The sequence below is a fragment of the Chiloscyllium plagiosum genome, unplaced genomic scaffold (genome assembly GCF_037043375.1).
Source record: "Chiloscyllium plagiosum isolate Xiang-an unplaced genomic scaffold, Cpla_swu_hap1 HiC_scaffold_10, whole genome shotgun sequence".
In the NCBI taxonomy this organism is placed as follows: domain Eukaryota; kingdom Metazoa; phylum Chordata; class Chondrichthyes; order Orectolobiformes; family Hemiscylliidae; genus Chiloscyllium; species Chiloscyllium plagiosum.
Window position 1 is genome coordinate 61132815 of NW_028270148.1, and position 27069 is coordinate 61159883.

The 27069-nt window shown below is 42.0% G+C and overlaps 1 protein-coding gene across 2 annotated transcripts in view; it reads left to right on the top strand.

Annotated features, from left to right (window-relative positions):
- The window catches only part of eml6 (EMAP like 6), a 524201-nt gene that overhangs the window by 41545 nt on the left and 455587 nt on the right, over positions 1 to 27069 (top strand). For both annotated transcript variants that reach the window (XM_087991388.1, XM_043695965.2), the window contains exons 2-4: positions 12584 to 12743; positions 15719 to 15817; positions 23468 to 23536. In XM_087991388.1, the coding sequence (XP_087847514.1) occupies positions 12584 to 12743; positions 15719 to 15817; positions 23468 to 23536 (328 nt within the window). The remainder of the gene's footprint in view (positions 1 to 12583; positions 12744 to 15718; positions 15818 to 23467; positions 23537 to 27069) is intronic.

The window sequence follows — 27069 nt, forward strand, 5'->3', positions numbered from 1 at the left end:
CTGCTCTGCACCAGGGTCCAGCCCTGCTGAGTTTTTACCATTCCCCCCCCCACCCCCCCCCCCCCCCCCAGACCTTCCCCTCACTGATGATGAGCAATCAATCGTCAGCAGAGGTCTCTCCTTCGCCCCAGTCCCAGATCAGTGAATTCCATACGTGTTGCGACATTGAACTTTTCTTCCTCTGCTTCCTGCTTCCCTGCTGATGTTTTCAATTGTGACTCTGACCGCCTCTCCAAAGACCCTTTTCTCCCACATCAAACATACTCCATCCACTTGGACACTCCTTCCTGGTCACTTACCCACCTCGACCTTTTTATTCTCCAACTGTCGCCAAGACATTGACTGCCTCAATCTGTCCACCCCTCTCACCCACTCCAATCTCTCACCCTTGCAAAGTGCAGCCCTCTACTCCCTCCAATCCCTATACTCCAACCCTAACTTCACCATTAAAGCAGCGGACAAGGGGGGGATGCAGTAATAGTTTGGCAAACTGACCTCTGCATTGCTGATGCCAGGCGCCAACTCACAGATACCTCCTCCTACCACCCCCTCGAACACAACCTCACCACCCATCACCAAACCATCATCTCCCAGAACATCCACAACCTCATCACCTCAGGAGATTTCCCATCCACAGCCTCGAACTTCATGGTTTTGCAACCCTGCACTGCCCAGTTCTACCTCTTACCTAAAATCCACAAACCCGGTCGACCTATTGACTCACCTGCTCCTGCCCCACCGAGCATATCTCTTCATATCTCAACACTGTTCTGTCCGCCTTGGTTTAGGAACTCCCAACATGCAGTTGGGACACTACCCACGCCCACCACCTCCACCATGACTTTCTTTTCCCTGGTCCCCAAAGCTTCATCTTTACCATCTGCCATGGCAAAGCTTCTGAGCCCTCTATTTCTTCCTCTCCCTTCCACCCAACCAGTATCCTTCCATTGACACACTCATTCAATTGGCAGAACTGGTCCTCACCCTCAACAACTTCTCCTTTGAATCCTCCCACATCCTTCAGACCAAAGGGTATGCTATGGGCACCTGCATGGGCCCTGACTATGTTTTTCTCTTCGTAGGAATGTGGAACAGTCCATCTTACACTGGCACCATACCCTATCTCTTCCTCCACTATGTTGATGACTGTTTTGATGCCACCTTGAGCTTCCAACTGGAACAGTTCATCAACTTCACAAATACGGTCCACCCTGACCTTAAGTTTACATGTACCATCTCGGAAACCTCCCTCTGCTTCCTGGACCTCATCATCTCCATCTCTGGTGACTGGCAGCATGGACACCTATTTCAAACCTACCAACTCCCACAGTTACCCGGACTACGTCTCCCCACCCCCTACACCCACACCCTAAAAATGTGATCCCTTACTACCAATTCCTCCACCTCCTATGTATTTGCTCCCAGGAGGACCACTTCTACTCCAGGACATCCCAGGTGACCTCCTATTTCAAGAACCATAATTTCCCTTCCCATGTGATCAATAATGCCCTCCAGTGCATCTCCTCCACTTTCCGCATCTCTGCCCTTGAACCGCAAGGATAGAATTCCCTGGTCCTCACCTTCCACCCCAATAATATCTGGATACAACACATTATCTTCCACCACCTACAGTCAAACTCCACGACCAGATATATATATGTATATATATATATATCCTTCCACACCTCCATCTGCGTTCTGTAGATACCATTCCCTCAGTGACTTCCTCATTAGCTCCATGCCACCCCCTCCCAACAAAAGCATCCTCCACTCCCAGCACCTTCCCTCACCATGCAGGAGGTGTAAAACCTGCGTCCATATCTCCTCTCCTCACCTCTGTCCAAGGCCCCAAAGGATCTTTTCATATCCGGCAGAGATTTTCCTGCACATTCATTCACCTGCTCTACTGTGTCTGTTGCTCTCGATGTCGTCTCCTCTACATCAGGGAGACAGAACGCCGACTTGTGAACCATTTCAGGGAACCTCTCTGGGACACCTTGTGTCTTTCACTGTGTCTCATACCTGCACACACACACATCATGGGTGCTGGGGAAAAAATAAGCACTACCGCAGTTAGGCGGTAGTGTGGGGGCTATAAAAAGAAAAAAGAAAAAGATAAAAAAAACGAAAAAAAATAAACAGGATATTTCACGCAGCATTGCCCTTTGATGTCCAAGTTGACACCGTCCTGTCCCCCTTAGTCCAAGTTGACACCGTCCTGTCCCCCTTAGTCCAAGTTGACACCGTCCTGTCCCCCTTAGTCCAAGCCAACCTCATAGTCCCACAACCTCGCACCGCCCGCTTCTACCTCCTGCCCAAAATCCACAAACCTGACTGCCCCGGCCGACCCATTGTCTCCGCCTGCTCCTGCCCCACCGAACTCATCTCCGCATACCTTGACACCGTCCTGTCCCCCTTAGTCCAAGAACTCCCCACCTACGTTCGGGACACCACCCTTGCCCTCCACCTGCTCCATGATTTTCGCTTCCCCGGTCCCCAACGCCTTATTTTCACCATGGACATCCAGTCCCTGTACACCTCCATCCCCCATCACGAAGGACTCAAAGCCCTCCGCTTCTTTCTTTCCCGCCGTACCGACCAGTACCCTTCCACAGACACCCTCCTTCGACTGACTGAACTGGTCCTCACCCTGAACAACTTCTCTTTCCAATCCTCCCTCTTCCTCCAAACGAAAGGAGTAGCCATGGGCACCCGCATGGGCCCCAGCTATGCCTGCCTCTTCGTAGGATATGTGGAACAATCCATCTTCCGCAACTACACTGGCCCCACCCCCCACCTTTTCCTCCGCTATATCGATGACTGTATCGGCGCCGCCTCGTGCTCCCACAAGGAGGTTGAACAGTTCATCCACTTCACCAACACCTTCCACCCCGACCTCAAATTCACCTGGACAGTCTCAGATTCCTCCCTCCCCTTCCTCGACCTTTCTATTTCTATCTCAGGCGACCGAATCAACACGGACATCTACTACAAACCAACCGACTCCCACAGCTACCTGGACTACACCTCCTCCCATCCTGCCCCCTGTAAAAACGCCATCCCATTCTCCCAATTCCTTCGACTCCGCTGCATCTGCTCCCAGGAGGACCAGTTCCAAAAACGCACATCCCAGATGGCCTCCTTCTTCAAGGACCGCAACTTCCCCCCCGACGTGGTCGACGATGCCCTCCACCGCATCTCTTCCACTTCCCGATCCTCCGCCCTTGAACTCCGCCCCTCCAACCGCCACCAGGACAGAACCCCACTGGTCCTCACCTACCACCCCACTAATCTCCATGTACAGCGCATCATCCGCCGCCATTTCCGCCACCTCCAAACGGACCCCACCACCAAGGATATATTTCCCTCCCCTCCCCTATCAGCATTCCGTAAAGACCACTCCCTCCGTGACTCCCTCGTCAGATCCACACCCCCCACCAACCCAACCTCCACTCCCGGCACCTTCCCCTGCAACCGCAGGAGGTGCAAGACTTGCGCCCACACCTCCCCCCTCACCTCCCTCCAAGGCCCCAAAGGAAACTTCCATATCCGCCACAGATTCACCTGTACCTCCACACATATCATCTATTGCATCCTTTGCACCCGATGTGGCCTCCTCTATATTGGGGAGACGGGCCGCCTACTTGCGGAGCGTTTCAGGGAACACCTCTGGGACACCCGGACCAACCAACCCAACCACCCTGTAGCTCAACATTTCAATTCCCCCTCCCACTCCACCAAGGATATGCAGGTCTTTGGACTCCTCCATCGTCAGACCACAGCGAAACGACGGTTGGAGGAAGAACGCCTCATCTTCCGGCTAGGAACCCTCCAACCACAAGGGATGAACTCGGATTTCACCAGTTTCCTCATTTCCCCTCCCCCCAGCCTGTCTCAGTCAAATCCATCAAATTCAGCACCGCCTTCCTAACCTGCAATCTTCTTCCCGACCTCTCCGCCCCCACCCCAGTCTGACCTATCACCCTCACCTTGACCTCTTTCCAACTATCACATTTCCGACGCCCCTCCCCCAAGTCCCTCCTCCCTATCTTTTATCTTAGCCTGCTGGACCAACTTTCCTCATTCCTGAAGAAGGGCTAATGCCCGAAACGTCGATTCTCCTGTTCCCTAAATGCTGCCTGACCTGCTGCGCTTTTCCAGCAACACATTTCCATCTCTGATTTCCAGCATCTGCAGACCTCACTTTCTCCTCTTTGATGTGAAGGGCACTGCTTGTCACTAGAAAAAGAAATAAACAGGAGTGTACTCTACTTTGATTAAAAAACTCTATTTTGATTTAATCCCTGCCCTCCCCTTCACTGTTTGATCACACAGCAAAGCCCTTTTTTGTGAAGGGCACTGCTTGTCACTCGGGTGTTTTCCTATCTTCCTGGTGGTGGAAATTGAATAAAGATTTGTGCACCTTGTGTCTCTCACTGTGTCTCACACCTACACACACGCACCATGGGTGCTGGGGAAAAATAAGCACTACCGCAGTTAGGCGGTAGTGTGGGGGTTAAAAAAAACAAAAGAAAGGAAAAAAAAGGAAAAAATAAATAAACAGGAGAGTCTGGGATTCTGCTCACTCTAAGAGCTGGCTCTGAGTTAGCTGGGTCATTGTCATTTACTATGTATATGGAAATAAGGGGTAACTTGATGATTGGATACTGGCCTTCGTGGAGCTATTTCAGTGATGACGAGAGGAAAAAAACACCTCTGCAGAGATTCACTTGCAACAACTGTCTTTGAGTTGAGATAAGCATTTCTGCTTCGTGCCACTATTTGGGAGGCTTGACGTATTCAATCCTGTTGTCCAGTACGTGGAAAGAATGCAATATTTTTTTCCAGACAAGTGACATTAGGGTGGGCAAACGTAACGAGTAATTCTCCTGAAAGCTTGTCGACCAGCAGCTTTTTCAGTTATTAGGAGCTTAACTTTCATGGAAACGCCAGATACTAAAACCTCTCAAAACTTGACAGATTTAGTGAAGGAATATTACCACCCAAGCCTTCTCGATTTCTGAGATGCTATTGGTTTAACTTGGCAATTTGAGAACAAAGGGAATCCATATTAGGATTTTTGACAAGGTTAAGACAATTGGGAGAGGCACGTGATTTTCATTTAACCCTAAGTGAGATTCTGAGAGACCATTTGATATGTGGAATTAATGATAAGACCATGCAAAAGTGCCTACTAGCTGAAGCCCAACTAGACTTTAAACAGGCATAACCATTAGCTCAACATTTTTTAAATTAGAAACTGGCGGCCTGAGTTAAATCCTAATTAAATACCCAGAGGTTTTTCAGGATGGTCTAGGGACAATCAAAGGAGCTAAGGCCATCTTGTATGTTGGCTAAGAAGCAAATCCTTCACAAAGCTGGACATGAGACATATGTATTTGCTATTGTGATTTAGATGAAGATTCCTAGAAGCATGCTACAATTAATGCCCATAAGGGTTTCTAACAATATATGAGACAATCTATTGGGCTATCATTAGCCCATGCCATTTTCCAGTGGATGATGGAGAGCATTTTACAAGGTCTAACCCAGGTCACTATTTATCTGGATGTTGTGCTAATAACTGGGCAGATCAATAAAGAGCATTTAGAGAACTTGTGACATACTGCTTGAACATTTCTCCAAGGTAGATATATGTCTTAGGGGGGAAAAATATGTGTTCCAGGCTCCTCAAGTGACCTCCTTGAGCTATAGAGCCAACAAAATTAGGTTACACCTATTGGAAGATAAAGTAAAGGTGATCAAAACTGCTCCAGCTCCCATGTCTGTTCCCGGGCTTAGGTCATCCTTTGGGTTGGTGCATTTTTGTGGAAAATTCGTACGTAACCTGGCCTCAACCTAACACCCTTTACATCTGCTATTGAAGAAGGGTCAGCCTTGGAAATGGTCTAATAGTCAAGATGTAACCTTGAAGGAAATGGAAAAACAACTATCATTGTCTAAGGTTTTGGTACATTATGATCCCAAGCAAGATGCGTTGCTGACATGCAATGTCTCCCCACATGGTATCGGAATAGTGTTAGCCCAGCAGAGAGGAACGCCTCAATGTATGGTTCCTGGCCTTTGGCTGATGCTGAATGAAAATACATCCAGTTGAGAAGGAAAGATTGGTGGCCATCTTTGGTGTGAGAAAGTTCCACTGACACCTTTACGGATGTAAATTTGTAATAGTAACAGATACAAACCCCTGCTAGGACCACTGAAAGAGGACAGAGCCATGCTTCCCATAGCTTCAGGTCAAATGCAGCAATGGACTCTTATTCCGAGTGCATACAATTACAAGTTGAAACACTGTCTGGGAAACCAAGTGGCAAATGTGGATGTCTTGAGCCGTCTTCCACTGGCGGATACACTGATGGTATTTTATGCACTTTTTATGTAATTGGACTGTCTTATATGTATTTGTCGCTCTTACTGTTATGTGATGACTGAAACTGAGGTTTGTGGTTTGTCCTCATTTCACTGAAAACTGGTTGAACAGTGGGGTTTAGGGCCTAGCTTTGTTGCTCCTCTCTCTTGTAAATTGCTATTACTCTTGTATACTACTGTTAATGTTAATTGTTTTGTAAACTGTGTGCTGTTTAATAAAATTATAACCAGGAAAAAAAGAAGGAGGGGCGCAGTGGCGAGCTGCCTTAGAGTGGCCGGAAGGTGGGAGGGACGGATGGCTTGCTGAGTTATGGGGTTGGGGGGATGGGGGGGGGGGCGGGGGGGTGGAATCAGTATTCTATGCACTTTTTAAAATCTAATTGGACTGTCTTGTATGTATTTGTTACTGTTTTCTGATGACTGAGGTTTGTCCTCAATTCCCTGAAAACTGGTTGAACGGTCAGGTTTGGGGCCTGGCTTTGCTGCCCCTCTACCTTGTTGTTTCTCTATATACAGCTGTTAATATTAATTGTTTTGTAAATTGTATTGCTTAATTTAAAAATAAGTGTAAGGGGATCTGCTCAGTCTAGGAGCTGGCTTTAAGCTTGCTGGGCCAGTGTCATGTACTATGCATGTGTAACCTTGATGACAGGACACTGGCCTTTGTGGAGTTAATTCACCCTGCAGAGTTCCAAGCTGTAATTATTGTCTCTCCATTTTGAATTTTACTTTCTTCCGATTGGTTTCCAAACATTCAATCAAAGATGAACCAGATCTCGGTAAGATGAAACATCTTCACTTAATTTAATTTGCATAACACAGCTCACCACCACCTCACATCATCTAGGTCATTACTAATAACTTAATATGATGGTCACTAACTTTTTGAAAAATAATCTTTTTCGCTAGATTCTCACTATTATCCTCCAACATCTAAAATCATGTGTCTAGGCACAGGATTTATTCTAAAAGTCCTCTCCAAATTCAAGTTCTTGATCTCACTTCTTGTGAAAAAAGGTGTCGGCTCTTTCTCTGTTGAGAGATACATAGTGGAAATCAAGTGGCTTTTTTGTGGACAAGACAGAGAACTGCATATTTCCTCAAAACCTATGTGCTGTGCTGGTACCTCCATTATCTCTGCCCTTTTAGCTGTGTCATTTAATTTTATCTTCAGTTTATCTGCCAATTGTTTTAGAAATTTCCTATAAAGCTGCCAGTGACAATACTTTATTATGTCTAATGCTATGCCTTATGTGTAATACAGAACCGGTATATTCGTTTAGCAGTATTATTTATCAAACCACACCTAAATCCTCATTGCATCTGTTTTCAATCCAATCCAATTCAAAGCAAATCCAAGACAAACCCCAAACTTGTTACGATCCAATGAAGTAGTGCACTATAAATAGAATCCTGTTATACCTGGAGTCATGACAAATGTTAAAGATCTTTTTAAAAGTATGCACAGTACCTCAATTTAGCTGACTTTCAGACCAAGTTTGATAGAAAGCACAGACCAAGTTTCTTTATTTAAAAAGAAATCTTATTATAAGTAATTAGACTATACCTATAAGTAAACAAATTAAGCCTTTGATCCTTTATAAACTCCTCTTACACACCCATACATGCACAGACATACAGACAAGCAAATAGGGAAAGTAGATTATTGGTGGATGTAGAAACACTGGAAAATCAGCTCAGGTCTTTGGGTCCCAAATCCAATGACAAGATAATCCTAATTCAGCGAGGATGATACTTGGACTTCAGGGGTTAAGTTATGAGAAGAGAAGAGACAAATTACAGCTTATTTTCTAGAATTTAGAATGTTAAAGGGTAATCTAATCAAGGTGTTGATGATATTAACAGGGAAACAGAGAAGTCAAATATAAACTACTTCCATTAGTTAAAAATTCTAGAACCAGGGGGCAGAGTCTAAGAACTAGGGCCAGGCCATTAGGGAGATATGCCAGAAAGTATTTCTATATACAAAAAGTAGTGGGGGATTGAAACTTTCTTCTTCAAATGACAGTCTGCTAATTCAATTGTTAAATTTAAATCTGAGAATTTTTTTTATTATGCAAGCATCAACGAATATGGGCAAGCATATGGAGTTAGGCCACTGATCAGCCATGATCTTATTGCATGGTGGGGCAGGCTTGAGGGGTTGAATGGCCTACTGCTGTTCCTGTGTTACTAGTGAGATCCTTGGTATTTTGGAAGTTTCCAATGGCTTGTAAGAAGTATAGCACAACTGATTCACTTGGAAAATATGTCTGGCTTATCAATTCAAAAGTCAAAACTCGCAGCAACTGCTGCAGGAATGATAATTGTTTTTTTCAGGTCAAAACTGACGTTTTTTTTAACTATTCAGACCAGGCAGCTTCGGCAGTAACAGTGAACCCTTCTGTGTCTTTCTCTGTCTGTGTGTCTGTATTTCTGTTACTTGTTTCCAGTCCCAACCTACTCAGTTATCCAAGAAGCAATCTGTTTTACTTGAAAGCACCTGATTGCAGGAACCTATAGCCACAAAAAAAATTCACGTTAAGTATTAATTCCTTACTATGAAATTATACAGCCATTTTGGAAAATCCTTATTTTCTAAAACAGTCTTTTTTCATCTTACAGTTGACAACTTTTAAAGTAATAAGACAAGCTTCTTACAATACGTAAGCATACAGCATCAGAATATGTTTGGAGGCACCTTTTTGAAACTGATGATTTTTTTAATGTTGTCTACCACTATGGTTTGATGCAACTCTGACTTCAGGAGCTCAGGTAGAGAAGACCTGCTGAATACTATGGCTCATTGCTTGAAGTGACTTTGTTGAGTACTCCAAGTCTTAGGCTCTAGGTTATCAGCAGCAGCCCTGACTCTCTGCATGGACATGCTCATATGCAAGAGGCATGGCAGAATCCTTCACTGTTCGCTTGACACTGTGCATAGCTCTGGCACCTTTGTTAGACGTTCCCCTGTTCTGTCTCTTCATCTCCAGAAATTTTATGTGGCTGTTCTTGAGTCCCATTGCCAGCATAGGCCTGATCTCCAGCTGTCTTTCAACTGTCCAGGATCTTGGCTGCCACATTGTTTATCGGCTGCTGCAATATGCTCGTAATAATCCTACATTTATTATATGGCTCATATTGGTTGTGAATCAAAGTGAGTGAATAGGTATAAGTTGACATTGACAGTGTGAGGGGACATAGAAAATTAACATGAATTGTTTTGGAGAGTATGAGGGGTCATGGAGCATGTCTATGTAAGACCTTTTGAATTAATAGCCTACCTTCATGATACCTTATTCTCACACTTACATTATGTACTTTCTGTTTGAAAGCAGCTGCCAAAGTGGCTGTTTGAGATTTTAGATGTTTCAAGCTCAGAATACAACTTGTGAATAGGGATTGTGGTTTTCGTTCACCCAAACATTCTGCACTATGGAAGAACTGTTGATTGGACTTGCCTGTCAGAAATGTTGAATTGAATTGAGATAGCTTTATTGTCACATGAACTCAAATTAAAAGTTTAATTGCATTGAAAGTTTATAATTCACCATTTGCAGTGCCATCTTAAGTACAAAGATACCTAGGTACAGCTTCTTGAGTTAGAAGATTAGTTACAGTGTAATAATGTCACTAACACGTGGCAACATCTCAGGTACAGAGCATCCAGGTACAATCCTTAGTTACAGAATAAAGAAATGAAGAATAGTAAGTTACATTACAGATATAGACAGTATATTCATAGGTCAAAAGAAGCAAAATTAAAAAGACAAACATCAGTCTCTCTCCGAGGGCAGACCAGCGCAGGAGACCTCCATGTAGGCTGACTTCTGGCTGTCGTCACACTCTGCACTGTGCCATTGCTGCTGCACATGTGCTGTGCAGAGGGCCGTTGCCTCTGATCCACACTGGGCTTCTGCGGCTGCTATCACCATGCTCTGCACCGAGCCGCTGGTCACTGGGCCCCCACTCCAGACTGCTGATCCCACTTTGGAGGCCAGGAGTCTGAAGCCTGGGCCAGCTGTCCAATGCAGATTCCTAATGATCAAATTTAAGGGATTATATGATACGCTTTCAGACTTTTACTGCTATGTACCAACTGAAAATGGCATTGATTAAACAAGGTAGGCAATTAATATTTAACTACAGAAAGTGTGACTCTTTGTCAATATCTTAGCATGACCAACAACTCCATGCTATTATACAGTTTAGAGTGTGCTTACCATTTGAATCTTTACAGCTTCCAGTGAGTTTATCTTGCCCCATTTTTAAGTTGTGACATTGAGCAACCATGGAAAATTCTCTCCTCAGTCCTCTGAAAATGTCTGAAATTTCCTGTTTTGCAGTATGGCCCACTTGATAGAAACATAGAATATAAGAATGGGAATAGGCCATTCAGTCCTTCGAGCCTTTTTCGCCATTCAGTGTGATCATGGCTGATCATCCAACCCTGTATCCCCTTGATGCTATCTCACATTACTCCTTAATCCCTTTAGTCCAAAGAACAATATCTACATCATTATTGAGAGTCTTCAATGTTTTGGCCTCAACAGTTTCCTGTGGCAGAGACTGCTCATCACTCTGAATAAAGAACTTCTTCCTCACCTCTGTCCTACAAGGCCTATTCCCTTATCCTTAAGACTGTGTGACCCATGGTTCTGGACTCCCTGATCGTCGAGAACATTCTTCTTGCATCCAGCCTGTCTAATATAAGATCACATCTCGTTCTTCTAAACTCTAGTGAATATTATCCCAGCAGATCTATTCTGTCCCCATACCCTGAGTCCTGCCATTCCAGGAATCAATGTGATAAGCCTTTTAGATTAGATTAGATTACTTACAGGGTGGAAACAGGCCCTTCGGCCCAACAAGTCCACACTGACCCGCTGAAGCGTAACCCACCCATACCCCTACCCCTACATTTACCCCCTTAACCTAACACTATGGGCAATTTAGCGTGGCCAATTCACCTGACCCTGCACATCTTTGTGACTGTGGGAGGAAACCGGAGCACCCGGAGGAAACCCACGCAGACACGGGGAGAACGTGCAAACTCCACACAGTCAGTCGCCTGAGTCGGGAATTGAACCCGGGTCTCTGGCGCTGTGAGGCAGCAGTGCTAACCACTGTGCCACCGTGCCGCCCACACTTCTTTGCACTTTCTCAATAACCAGAACATCTTTCCTTCAGAGAAGGAGACCAAAAGTGCACACAGTACTCTAGATATGGTCTTTTAAATGCCTGTACAGTTGCCATGATTAGAAGTGTTGGTGTTGGACAGGGGTGGATAAGGTCAGAAGTCACATGACACCAGGTTATAGTCCGACAAGCTTGTGATTTCAAAAACCCTTTTGGATTATAACCTGGTGTCGTAACTTCTGACCCTATACAGTTGCAGCATGGCATTCCTGCTCCCATATTTGAATTGTCTTACTATGAGCACCAACATAATTTGCCTTCTGCAGCACCTGTACACTTACTTTCAGTGTTTTGTGTATGAGGACCCTCTTCACTGCTCCATAAATCATAAAGAAACCATTGCACCTTCCCAATCAAGGGTTAACATTGAAGTTTCTCTTGGGCTGCAGCATGACCTGGAGATGGTGAAAAGACAACAAAGAACAGAAGCTTTTGACAGACAAAAGAAAAGAGCTCTTCTTCTAACCCCACCTCAGATATAATAGTGTCTGTAGTGGCTCCACTTCTGTAAAGAAGTGGTCACAGAATTATGCTTCCTCCTTCAACCGATCCTAGAGCTACAAAGGATATCACTGTCAATCCAATAGCTCTGGGATAGAAATTTTCACCACAGACAGTGCAGTCGCCCTGACCTATGATTCCACATTTTAACATACTGCATATGGCTTTCAGAGAATCTTAGTCTGGGCCCCCAGTTACCATGATATCAAGCCACGTGGGTATGCTGTCAGGCAGAATATAGAGCTGGTCATGTGACCCTTGTCATTACTTCATTTATTATAAAGAAATAGTCCAAAACATAATTATACTTGTAACAATTAAAATAATCTTATTCATTTTTATAAAATGTACCATCCATGAGGATAATGCAATTAAACTTGGGGTTTTAGGTAATCTGTGTTGCAGTACATCAGTTCCCAGTCTATAAGAAAAATATTCCCATTCAAATGTAATGAAATGTCCAGTGCAAACTGATTTGTTCGTTCCTTTCCAGCCTTGCCTTACATCCTGAACGAAGTCTGGTAGCAACAGGTCAAGTTGGAAAGGATCCTTATATCTGCATTTGGGATACTTACAATGTACAGATGGTTTCTATTCTGAAAGACGTTCACACCCATGGAATTGCTTGCTTGGCGTTTGATTCTGATGGACAGGTATGTAAGTAAAATCTGCAAATGAAAGCAGTTTATCATTGATATGATCATGTGAGAAGAGGGAATTGCACCTCCCACCCATTTTTAAAATTTCTGTGCATCGATTGCAATAAATATTTATTTTTCTTTTAATAAACAGCTATACCACATGACAAAGTTATAACTGAATGGATATAAACAATAGAACCAGCTTTATTGAGTGAAACACAATATTTATGTACTAACTCCCAAAATATAAAAATACGACATCAAGCACACATACAAAGACAGGCAAAGGATCTTCCTGATGGTTGCATTAGGAACATTGATTAATCTTCAGTATTTCAAGAACTTAGAGTCATATGACATGGAAGCAGATCCTTCGATCTAACTCGTCTGTGCCAACCAAACGTCCCAATCTGACTTAGTCCTATTTGTCAGCATTTGGCCCATATCCCTTTTAAACCCTTCCTATTCATATATACTCACCAAGATGCCTTTTAAATGGTGTAATTGTACACCTCCATTACTTCCTCTGACAGCTCTTTCCATACACACACTGTCCTCTGCATGAAAACTTTACCCCTCAGGTCCTTTTGAAATATTTCTCCTCTCACTTTAAACCTATGCTCTCTACTTTTGAACTCCCCACCCTTGGAAAAAGACCTTGACTATTCACCCTATCCACGTCCCACATGATGTTATAAACCTCTATAAGGTCACCTTCAGCTCCTGTTCCAGGGAAAATTATTCAGCCTCTCCCTATAACTCAAACCCTCCAGTTGTGGCAACATCCTTGTAAATCTTTCTGCATCCTCAAGTTCAACAATATCTTTTGTATTGAAGACTGACAATGTTTTAAAAGTGGCCTCACCAATGTACAGCTACAACTTGTTGTACCAGCTCCTTTACTCATGCACTGACCAATGAGACCAAACATGCCAAACATCACCTTCATCACCCTGTCTACTTGTGACTCCACTTCCAAAGAGCTATATACACCAGCATCCCTAGGTCTCTTTGTTTGGCCACACGTATGTACTGTATAACTTCTGCCCTGGTTACAAACTTGCATTCTGCTTTCAGAAACTTGGTCTCTCATTCAATTAGTTTCCTCCACCTGCCATTCTTCCAGCTCTCAGGAGCAGTGCAAGATTCTGCCTCTGGATTCTTTAACCAGATTATTTTTTCCAACTTTTGGATAAGTAGCTAATGCATGTAAATTTGAGGCAAACCAGCCAAGAAATTGCAACTGTACACTTTAGCAAATTTGATGTATTCTTATTTAGCTATTGATCTGAATCAAGATCTCAACACATCAAGATAATTTTGCTAATTTTTGTAATAATTTATGTGGTTCACATAGTTTAGTAGAAACTACCTAAGTGGTATATATTATGGTTTGCTGTTCTGCTGAGACTTCCTATATTCGTAGCTTCTCAAGCCATGTGATCTCTCTAGTTGCACATTTAATATGTAATTTCCCTGATTTCTTTTCCTTATCTTAGTAACAGCTATTCTAACAATTTTTCAGAGAGAATATTATGTTTGCGAAACTTGTTATTTTTCATCGTGCTTTAGTAAGTTTATAAAACCTACATCAAATGTTAGCCCAGTGAAGCACAATGAAAAATAACAAGTTTCGCAAACATAATATTGTAAAATATTACATAACAATGTAAAATTTTACAAAGTATTAAAAACAGTCCTGTAATTTTCAGTTTTTCTTCATGTTTGAGTTTTAAGTTTTCTTTTAGTTTTGAACATTATTTTCAATTCTCTCTGGAAAGTGTGAAATGTTATTGTGGCATTTGGACTTTGTCAGTTGACCTGTTTATTCCAACTGCAATTTTCTCCTGGTAAGTAGGCTATCAAGTCTGCTTTGTCATTCATGAGATTCTGGCTGATCTGATAACTGTCAACTCCACTTTTCTGCCTTCGATAATCCTTGATTTCTCTTATGGTTAAAAATCTCACCATCTTAGCCTTGAATATAGTTAATGATCCAGCCTCAACATTCCTCTGTAGTAAAGAATTCCACAGGTTCACTCCTCTTAGAGTCATAAGTGCATGACACTTATTCTGCGATTATGCCTCCTGGTCGAAGACTCTCCTACAATGGGAAGTAACTTTGCTATATCTGCCCTCAAGCCCCCTAAGAATCTTGTATGTTTCAATAAGGTTGCCTCTTATTATAAATTCCAGTTACTTCCGGGTCCAACCTACTCAACCTCCTCTCGTAAGACAACACTTGCAAAACTTGTATCAACCTAGTGTATCTTCTATGGATTGCCATCAGTGCCAGTATATTTTTCTAATGCTTTCTATAGTTTTGACAAAACCTCTCTACTTTTATACTCTATTCCCAAAGACTATTAATATTAACATTTGTAAACCGTCCCATTACAGTCAAAGGATAGCAATCACCAATAAACATTGTAATTAATTCCTTCACTGTTCTGAGGAAGGGTCTCCAGACCTGAATCATTAACTTTGATTTCTCTTCACACATGCTGCCAGACCTGCTGAGCTATTCCCGCAACTTCTGTTTTTGTTTATAATTAATTCCTTCACTGACCCTACATTAAAATCTTAGAATTCTCTCTGTAACAACACTTTGGGGTGTACCTGCATCACTTGGAAAATAGCTTTTGAAGAAGCTGGCTTACTGGCATCTTCTTGAGGGTAATTAGAGATGGGCAATAAGTGCTGGACTTACCAACCACATCTACTTTATGCAAACAAATTTTTTTTTAAAATGTCATTCTGTAAATACATTTGAAACAAAAGTAAACTTTTGAATGTGATTCATTTGTGGTTAATATGTTTTGTAATAATAAGAACAAATCTCTGTAATAATTGAGCTCACATTGTTTAAAGTTCAAAACCACTTGCCTGTGTGAAATTGGGGAGGAAAGTGCTTAAGAGTGTTTATGGCATATTCAAAAATGTAACTTATTTGACGTGATGAAGCAATTGATCTAATTTTCTTACAGCGCCTAGCCTCTGTAGGTCTGGATGCCAAAAATACAGCCTGCATCTGGGATTGGAAGAAAGGAAAAGTGCTAGCAACAGCAACTGGTCACTCAGATAGGGTAAGTCACCATTTGCAGTCATTCTGGTGTGTTCAGCTTCGTGCAGTCTATGTATTATATCAATGAAATTATTTGACGGTATTATAAAATGGAAAGCAGTTTGAGACCTATGAATGTTATATTTATCTATGTAGAAATCCATAACTTTCTGCATATTTCTTGGTTCTCCTCAATATTTGATATAGCAGCAGAATTTCATAGTACATTGGATAGATTATTTCCTCCCACAGATATTTTTGTTTGATATTTTCCTGTTTACTGCACATTTTTTTCTGTTCCTATCTTGAAGATGTAAGCTGTGTTTGTGTGCAGTTTATTGGTGTCATCAAATGACCTGCATTTTATATGTTGATCATTGAATGAGCCTACTTGATCTTGAGAAGCACCACAGCCAAGTTCAACCCTGTGCTTGACCAATAGTTACACGTGCACATCGGAACACAAGAAAGCATGCAGCCAGAAACAATAATTTGATGTATTAAGCCCAATTCTTTCATAGAATTGAACAACATTTGATGTGACATAACATATACTGCTGAATAAATTTCCTAAAAATATTCAGGAAACGGTAGTTTCTGAAACCTAAAGGAAATAATGCACAACTCCAGAATATTTATCTATACCCACAGATATATCTATCCCTGCTTATCTCATAAGGGCAGATTCCTTGTGCTTAATTGTAGATGCAAGTATGGAAGCACTGCAGGGGATGAGGTCAAGGTGAAGTGTTTGGGGGTAGGTGCCTCTCTGGCCTGCAGCAGCCACTGGAAGCAGGACAAGATTCTTCAGAGCTGATTCATAGTGGAGGAATCATCTGACTATGGGATTATAAATTTCAGACTTTGATTGACAAGGAGAATCGTACAGATAGAGGATGCAGCCAGATAGAACATCTGTGCATCAGCCAGGGGAGCTCCAACACTGAGAATATCTGGATGTGGAAGGCACTTGAAGGCAAGACTGTAGGCCCATGGCTATAGATGCACTATATGAGTAAAAGGTTTATGGTCAAAGACTTAACTTAATGGAAATGTCTGAGCACCAGTATCAGCAACAAGTTGGAGGTGGTGGTAGAACTGCATGCTATGTTGGAGCAGGATATGATGCCAACAGAAAGAGACGCACACTCAATGACTGTATCTCAAAAGGTACCTTTGGCACTCACCAGTTTTCCCTGTAATTTGTTCCAAGGATGGTGTAGAGATCTGTGCTGACTCTCTGTCAGCAACCCTTTGCTGCATAAAGGAGTTCATGGATGCCATGTTCCATGAGCAACATATCAAGTTTGCAACTGATCAGGTCCATTAGGTGTTGAGTGCAATTGGCCTAAGGACCATGATTGAATTTCAGCAAGTATATGGGAGTCATTGACTGTACTCATGTGGTCATCAAGACTCCTCTTAGAGCAGTGTGGCATCTTCATGAGCAGGAAGAGATTCCATTCCCTCAATAATTAAGTCATCTGCGATTTGCTGTAACTGAATCATGCAGGTATGCATACGATTTCTAGAAGTTGTAATGACTCCTACATTCTTAAATTATCCCAAACCCCTCAGCTGTCCCTCTACCAAATATGCTGGAGTTCAATGAGGGCACGTAAGTGAGCTGCATCCTTCGTGAAGAAGGATGAGCATGACATGCCTCAGGTGCTAATCAATTAGGATGGTCCCAAAAGGACCTAACTTTCTGGACCGTAATATGCCTTGCAGTGAGACCCCAGATTCTCTGACTTGTTAAGGACAAATGCTGAAGGCTACTGAATTAAGATGTAGGGTGGAATTAAATATTACCTCCTACCCTTACTTACCCCACCCCTTTAAGCCAACTTCCCCTACTCCCCACCTCCCTCACAGGAGTCACCCTGACTTGTCCCAGAGATCTTGCAGTCCTGCTTCACTCAGTTGTATTCCAGAGCTCCAATGACTATCTTCACCCTTGGGTCTTCTACCCGTGGCTATAGTTTGTGGTGCTATTGCTCTGACTTTGAAATTTTGCAGTCAATTCTCCCTGCAGGAGCTGGGACCTCCAACAGCAGTCAACAGGCTGTCGGTTGGCACTTAACCAACTAGAGCCCCATCGGAAATATCAACAATAAATTTAGCTCATTTTCTCCAAGAAGCAGTCTTGCTGACCTTTCCTGAGAGATCTTTACCATCTCTCTGTGTATCTGTGAGCATTATATGCCCAGGCATTTAACAAAAGTACTAAAGACACCCTTTGTTGTACTTACCACCTCTCAATTTGATTTTGCATCTAGTCAGCATTATTAAATGTAGCATAAAAATAAATACAAAATAGTTACATATTGAGAGCTGAATTTAATTAATGACACCAGGAACAGGAAACGTGGGGGGCAGGATTAATTAATTATATGTGAGCTGAAACTTTGAAATTATGATAATGGGTGACAGTGATAAGTCGGGCTTCATTCTGAACTGTAGCAAGTTCCTCATTGTAATCTATTTGCATTTCATGAATGTTAATTACCTTTAAAAGCTTTGAAATAAAGTCCTACCTTCACAACAGTGATGTGTGAGTCCAGCATGGCTCTGCTTCACATTGGCTTGATGGTAGCATTCACTCAGTCAATTTTATTCAGATTGACTCAGGTGAATGGTTGTTTTGACTAAACAAGGAAGGAGAATGGGAGAATTGCAGCATGAATGGAAGGTTCAGGAAAGGCACAGATGAGCTAGGTGTGAGAGGGAGTTTGACATTTGGGCAGTGATGGACTGGAACAGGGCTTTTTGAGATGACATTGGATGGGGCCAGTGCACTGAAGTATTTACTGGGAATGGCTTAATATCTTGGGAGTGATCAGAATTAGGGTTGGAGGAGAGAGATGCAGCCTGTGAAGATAAATGGAACAAGAGGCTTAAAGGGTGGGATTAGCATAATCCAAAGTTGAGTCCTGTGGTCACATCCAGGATGCTAGCTGACTAAGGGTAAGTTTGTGTTCATCCAGAGGAGTCTGATTCACTGGAATGTGGTCAGGTCAGGTCTGAGGTTGGGATGTTCAGAGGTCTTACAGGGAATACCATTGGAGACTCTAGGAATAATGTAGAGTGGTCTTTGATTAGAAGGGGAATTTTAACAATGGTGGGGTAGGCCAGGAGGAGCAAGAGCATGTCCAGTTCCATGACGATTATGTTCAGAGTGAAGGTGAGAGGTTCAAATGTTACAAGTAGAAAGTGCACAGTGATATTGTGAGGGTCGAGATGAATAGGGACAAAGTTGAGGGTCATGAGAGAGGGATTGAATGTCATGGTTTACAATTTCTTAGTGCCACTTATATACTGTTACTGGCTATGTCCAAAACCAACTCATAGCTGCTTAAAGTAGAGGTCAAGGCAGAAGGAAGCCAGTATGGGATAGTTTGAGTTTTGAGTTGGACAATGGAAGGAGTAGTAAATTCTAGAGCTCAAGAGGTCTATGCAGGAAAATGGTAGACACATGGGTTCTCATATTATTGTCTTCTTTTATACACAGTTCCTCGGAGAAAGTGAGATCTGCAGATGCTGGAGATCAGAGTCGAAAAATGTGGCGCTGGAAAAGCACAGCATGTCAGGCCACATTCCTGATGAAGGGCTTACGCATAAAACATGATTCCCCTGCTCCTCGGATGCTGCCTGACCTGTTGTGCTTTTCAGCACCACTTTTCAACCCTTCATACAAGGTTCACTTGGTGTAATACCTATTGTTCTCATACCCCTAAAAGTCTTACAACTTCTGCTGTAGGAGGAAGGGATGTGATAAAGGAGGGCTCTTGTTGATCACAACTAAGTTTGTAAGGCCATCAATAAGCAGCAGTAGAGGGGAAAGTTGATATGGAGGCAACCATGCAGAGGAAGACATTGATGAAGAAGGTCATGGTATGTCAGCATGTCTTCAGGATGTGCATAAACTAGCTCGAGATGCACAAGAGGCAATGCCAGAGACTCCTAAAACTGTTCTTGAAAGCAGTCACTGAAATTTGCCAGATCCCATTGTAGACCTGCAGCCACACGAATTTGGCAGCAGCCCTATGCCTGCAACTCTCAAAGTGATTCTGTTGTTCAGCCTGTTTTCCACTATTTGTTTCCAGGGCTTCAAAGACATTGTGTGGTATTTTGTTTGCCTGAACCCCACAGGTATATCAAAGAGGTGACCAATGCCCTCTTTTTTATTCATGTCAATGAGTTAATGGTCCAGCACAGATAATGTATATCACAAGGGATTCTGTGGTCTACAGTCACAACTGAGATTGTTTCCTTTGGAGCTTTCATGACTCCTTTATGTTGCAGAAATAGCAGCTGTCTGAGATTTCTCAGGCACCTTTCTAGATTCATGGCTGAATCCTTGGTGACGAGGGCAATTTACTCCCTCCCCCCAAAAAGACCTTGGTGATAGTATGGGTGATCCCCACAGTGCAGCAGAAGAACAGTACACTGCAATCCACCACAGCCATCATTGGATAGACCATTAGCAAGTTGAAAATGCACATTTATTCTCTAAACATGTCTAGAGGGTCTCTACAATATGCACTACAGTGGGTTTTATGGGTAGCATGGTATGTCGCACATTGAATGATGTGACTAGATAGCATGATGAGCTCTTATGTCAGGACAATAGGGAAAAATAAAACTCCTCTATAGATGAGGATAAATGTGATGATCCTGAGAAAGATCTCTTTCGGGAGCAATAGCATGTGTTGTAAAATAGACAAAGTGTGAAATCCCAATTACTTACTAAAGAATAAAGCCATTATGTTCAATGATTTTAAACAAACAGAAAAATCTTTATTACAGTGTGGTCACTAAAGCAAACAGTCAATATTATCTATCATACTCCAACATTCATAATTATCACGAGATTAACAAGAATTAACACAGTAGCCAAACACCCAAAAGCTGCACATTAAATGGCAGATACAATGATATGTCCCATGAGTTTTCTTGCTACAGTGATTACTGAGTCAGAAAAAAGTCCTTTAAACTCTGTCTTCCTCATGTAGGATATTAGCTCCTGTCCTTCAACAATGTATTTTAGAATTTCCTACACCACTGGCTCCAACCTTCTTGTTACTTCTGCCTGCAAGAGATTGTAAGGCATTTGGATTCCAGTTCAGACTGCCTCAGCAACTGCTCACCCTACAGTTACTCAAACTCTTCTGAGACTGTGCTCCATTGGATTTCTTAGGCTGAATCCTAGGATCTAATTATCAATATAATCTCTGTTCTCAAGATGTACTGAGAAGACTTGGCTTCAGCTTTACTGATCTGACATTGTTCCCAGTTTTCTTGAGCTGTAGCTACCAAGCTGCACAGAACTGCCACTGTATTTTTGCTGTTACTCTCAAGACTCTTGCCTCTGGGATCCTACTGCTTCTCCAAACCAGAATAATCTAGTCACCTGGGCTTGCCTGTATGCCCAAAAGCACAGTCCTGAAGTTGGTTTTTGCCCCCTCTCAAAGGAAACCCAGAATGGAGCATGTGCAGTCCTTCCCCCTGTTGTATTCTGCACTTGTGCTGGAGCCCCATACCAAGCTCCTTGGATGCTGCCTGAACTGCTGTGCTCTTCCAGCACCACTAATCCAGAATCTGGTTTCCAGCATCTGCAGTCATTGTTTTTACCCCATACCAAGGCCTAGCCTCAACCCCAACACATACCAAGTAATGTTACAGGAAATGGATTCCCTCACAACATACATGAACCTTCTCTGGATATCAAAGCCCTTTAGAGCCCAGGGGTATCAGATGCAATCGGCAATCTCAGAGTCACAAAAGCATGCATGCACTCATGTATACACATGTATGCACACAGGCACACAGGAATTCCTGGCACTTTAATTTGTTTAAAGGTAGTGTAATCCAGTCACTTTTATGCATTTTGGCCTCCCCATCTGCTTTCCTGAGAACTGGCTCTGAAAGGGTGGACCATTTTGGGATTGAGATGAGAAGCCGTTACTTCACCTAGAGGCCAGTGAGTCTTTGGAATTCTTTATTCCAGAGGGCTGTGAAAACACAATTATGTTCAAGACTGAGGTCAATAGATTGCTATATATTAAAGATATCAAACATATGGAAGTGTTGCAGTAAAATGGCATTGAAGTGGAAGGTGAATCTTGCCTTATTTGAATTGTGGAAACAGACTTGAAGGACCAAATGGCCAGTTCCTGCCCCTATTTTCTACGTGCCTATTGTGGCTATTGGCATCAGGGCCTGTTTGGCATTGGTAATTGGCTGGCTGTCCTGGCTGCAGATCCTTAATTGGTTTTTGCTGATATAATCCTAGCAGATGTCCTGCCATTCATCCATGTGTGCCACTGATGTACATTTTTCCTCGTGCCAGGCTGTTTGACCAATGTTTCAAGTTGACGACTCTTGTCAGACCAATCTTAAATCAGTGTTCTGACTCCCACACTACGCCATGCAAGCCTAGCTTAAGAGATCAGAGTCTTAGTCCTTAGAGACAAATGATGAAACTGCCTGACACTGAGGGAAGAAATACATTAAATAACAAAGCACATCATGGGTTGCCATCAGCTCTTCATTGTTAGTGTAGCTCTCACCTTCCTTTGTTTGTATTTTATTTTTCTTCATGCCCAGTCTGTATTTCATGCAACTTCCATCCAGTTTGTGTTTATCTCTACGTCTAATTTATGTTTCACTCTCTCCCTGCCCTGCGATGTGTCTGTCTCTTTTTCCCCCTCTTCGCCCAAGTTTGTAATTTTCTCTGTGTCCCTTCGATGTCTTTCTGTCTGTATTTCTTCAGTTTGTTTCTTTATTTCATTGTCCTTCTGCTTGTGTTGATCTTTGACTCTCACTCACTCCTTCAGTTGCTCTGAGTATTCAGAATGTGTCTGCATGATACTTGTCAGCCCTGTCAACAGTACATTCTGAATAATTCCTGGAATTACCTCCCTAACAGCATTGTAGGTCAACCTACAGCAGCTGAACTGCAGCAATTCAAGGTGACCACTCACTCACCACTTCTCAAGGGCAACTAGTGACAGGCAATAAATGCTGGCCAGCCAGCAATGCCCACATCCCACAAATAAGTATAGAAAAATGTGGAGAACAACAAGCCTCAGAAGACTGATTGCAAGCCACAGTAGCCAAGTGTGCATGCGTAAGCTGCGCATATGGGAAGTAATTTTTCCAATTGATTTACCAGCAGCACTCAGGAGATCAATTGGCCATTCCAATAAAAGTTATGAACTCTGAGATGTACTATTGATTGCTGTTGCTGGATGCAGTATGAAAATTGCTACTATGATCTTGTGACACTCAACTATGCAGACTCATAAACGACTCAGTGAAGCTTAGGATTCCAGTCCAACAGGTTTCGCCTGGAGTATGTTTGGTTTTGCATGTCTTGACAGTTTTGTTTGGTCAATCTTGGCATCTGCATTACTGTTAATGATGGAAGGCAGCTAAAATTGGCTTTTTTCTACAATTTATTTTATTCAAGTGTATTAATAGCTGCAATCCTGTCTATTTAAGATTTCTATGATTTCTCTTGATGTTTGCAATTGCATACAAATTGTGAACTTTGATTAGGATTTATAGTCCTTAAATAATCTGTTTATACTTTTGGATGGTAATTCTAATGATATTTCTCAAAATTGGGCTCACCATAAAGAATATGAAATATTCCATTTGTTTGCAGATCTTTGATATTGCTTGGGATCCATATCAGCAAAATAGACTTGTTAGCTGTGGCGTGAAACATATTAAGGTAAATAAACTAAGTTTATTTTCTGCATATTATTTGTAAAAATACTTCTCAAGTAGCTGTTTTCATTGCAGTAGAACTTTCTTTGCTTACCTCTTCCAAAGACTTCAATGTTGTAAAACTGCAAAGCCAATAAATTAAAAAAACTTAGTATTTTGAAAGAACCCTGTCCTATCCCCATTTTAGTCCAATGTGGAAAACTCATGTTGAAATTCATTTGTCATAGTTTTGCTCACTCACCTAATCTTTGATATATCTTTGTAATTTTTGATAACTCAGACTGAGATTACAAGCAAACAACAAAAAAATGGTCTTATGGTTGGAAGAAACCATCCTGGGGAAAGAACAGTTCAATACCACAAGTCCATAGGATTGTATATGATATCTGCTTTTGCTTCTCAAGACCATCTTTGCTCTGATCTTCTTTCTGGATTCTTTCATTATTTTGCAGAAAGGATAGGGTCATTGGAACACTAATTATAGAGTTTCTTAAATACTGGGCAAAAGTAATAGTTTACAACAACTAACGGGAAAATATCTGGCTTTCCTCAGCATCAGTTACTTTTATTTTAGGTAGATAGAGACATTAGAACCTGCTTCTTCTAGCCTGGAGGTCAACTCCCTCTATCATTCACATAAAGCAGCTGTTCAGCTGCTCATGAACCAATCAGTATGTTGTCACCAGGCTGATGACCACAACTGGTCACAAATGCAAAAACCAATCAGCAATCTGGCTAGCTAAATCTCATTCTGCACACACAACCCAGTGCCATGCTTGCTTAACTCCCATTCCCCAACTGCTTGCAAATTGGCAGCACTAACTCAACTCTTATTGAATTCCAATAATTTGTTTATAAATGTGCAGCAGTTCCTCCCTCAGTCCTTGGTTTAAAGCAGTCATTTCCCCAATTCAGTTCACAAGCAAAAATAAAAAAAATTTTTAAAATGCACTTTTGTACTCGAGAGTCAGAAGATGATTTACTCACTTTAAATTTCACAACCTCTGACCTATTCTTGTACTTGCAATATCCATATAGATGTTCCAATTATATTTTTGCTCAATGGCTGTTGAGGATGAATATTCAGCAATAATAAAACCTTTGACTTTGAAACTGAGGTGATTAGACTCTTTGTTTTTGGAGATAGTTATATCCTTGCATTTAAGTGGTATGAATGTTACTTGCTGTTTACAATCACAACCCTCAATTTTGGGATTGCTACAAATGGGCAGGGTCTGCTTCATTATCTGAGAAATTCTGAATGGAACTGAGCACTCTGCAATCATCAGTGAACAACTCAACTTTTGATCTTATCACGAAGGAGAGGTCATTAATGAAGGAGCTAAAGATGGTTGTCCTGGACAGTAGCTTGTGGAATTTTTGTGTAAGTGTTCTGGGACTGAGTTGATTGGCCTCCAACAGCTACAACATCTTTCCTTTGTGGTGGATATGGCTCCAGTCTGTGAAGAGGTTCAATTTTACTCGTCCTCCTTGATGTCACCTTTGATCAAATGCTGGCATAATGTAAGGAATGGTCACCAATGCTGTAATGTGGTCATCAATAAAGTGACATTGCACAACCCAAACTGAGCATTGATGAAAAAGTAATTATTGAGTAAGTGCCACTTGATGGTACTGTTGTCAACACCTTTCATAGCTTGGTTTGTGGTGAGAAGGCCACTATCTGACTGCCTGTCAGATCCTTCATGCATTCCTGGTTCTCTGTGTGCCACTGCTCGCTGTCCTCGAAGCAACTGCAATGGTGAAGAGATGATGTCACTCAATCACCTTCTGGAAAAAAAACCTTTGTAAGGAAGGTAGAAAGAGATGCAATGATTTTTGTTAAGGTTAATCCCGAGCAGCTTCATGATGCAGGACTCTGTGCTCTACAGGCTTTCCCCTGGATGCACGCCTGACAGCCATCAAATGGAGAACCATTAACTTGGTGAAAGACAATCTTTGGTCTGCTCGAAATTTGTTGGTCTTCACGTGTAAAGGGTTGACCTCGACCAAGCATTGCAGACTGGCGCATTCCAAGGTTTAGGACTACTTGCTGAGGAATTCACTAAAGCTACAGCTGCCACTAAGATGCAGTGGAAAAAGACCGCCATCTAGAGTCCTTCTGCCAAAGTAAAACAACTCCTTCAATTGTCAGACCCTCTTGGTGTCTGAAAATGAATATAAGTAGTTACCTACATAAATATGAAACAGTAGAAAAGCTCTGAGAAATGTCAAATTTTCCAATATTTGTTTTCTTTTCTCTGCAAATACTCTACAAAACCTATTTAGGAGATTTTTTTATCAACTTACAGATGATACTTATGAATAGTGAATTTTTGAAATTAAAGTAATTGTTGTCAACGTCTTTCATTATTTTGTGATGATTAAGAATGGAGACCGTATTGGCTGGTTTAGTTAGTACTCATTTTGTGGAGAGGGCATACCTAGACATTTTTCTACTTTGTTGGGTAGATAGACGTTTTGTATCAGTATGAACAGCTTGGCCAGATGAGCCCCACTAGTGTGAAATTTTTAACACTTGAGCTGCAATGTTGCCAGGCCTATGAACTTGTTATATTCATGCTCCAATGATTTTCAATATCACCTGAAGTGATACCAATTGCTTGGGATTAGCATCTGTGATGATGAGGACTCAGTAGCAGGCTAAGATCAATAACCTACTCAGTGATCATGGCTGTAGGTAGTTGTAAATGTTACATCCCTGTTCTTTACACTTGTGCTGAGTTTCACTGATTGTTTGTGTAAAAGCGTTCCTATATGATTGGAAGTAACAAAACTTGTTCACGTCAATTTGTTGGGTAGTGAGTTAACTTTGCCTATAACAAGCTGCATCTTATATTGTAGCTTCAGGAGGTTGACACTTTTTTTATTTTTCCTGACATCTCTTTTAATCATGGCTTGATGGTCATAGTAGGATGAGGGATATGGCAGGCTTTGAAGTTGTAAAATGCAGTTTTTCTGCACTGATGGTCCATTGATGCTTCATGAATATCCAGTTTTGTGCTGGTAGATTAATTCTGAATGTTTCACATTTGGCACGATGTGTTGACACACAAGACAAGATTAACCTCAGTATGAAGACAAAATATTGGATGGGAATTTTTCACTCCCTAGAGTATTGTGAGCAATGGCAAGAAATATGGGAAAATATAATGAAAATAAAACTGTTAAGAAAAAACATTTTCTCTCCACCGAAGGTTTTACAGTGAGCTCAAAGTCTCACAAATGAGTAATGACTATCTTACTTCCTCGCATTTGTATGCTAGTAATAGCCAAATTTGCCTCATTTTTGTGCAACTTTTAATTCTTCTCTTTCAGTGCAATTTGGAAACTACAAACCACCAGTCTGATCACACCATATTGTTTTCAGATCAACTCTCACACCACTTCAGCCCCTCCGGACTTGACTTTGAAGCTTAGGGCCATATATGACTTGCATGTTTCTGCCAGGTCACTACATGAAAGGAAACACACCCATGTTGGGTGATTACACAGGATGCATCCTACGGCTCTTTA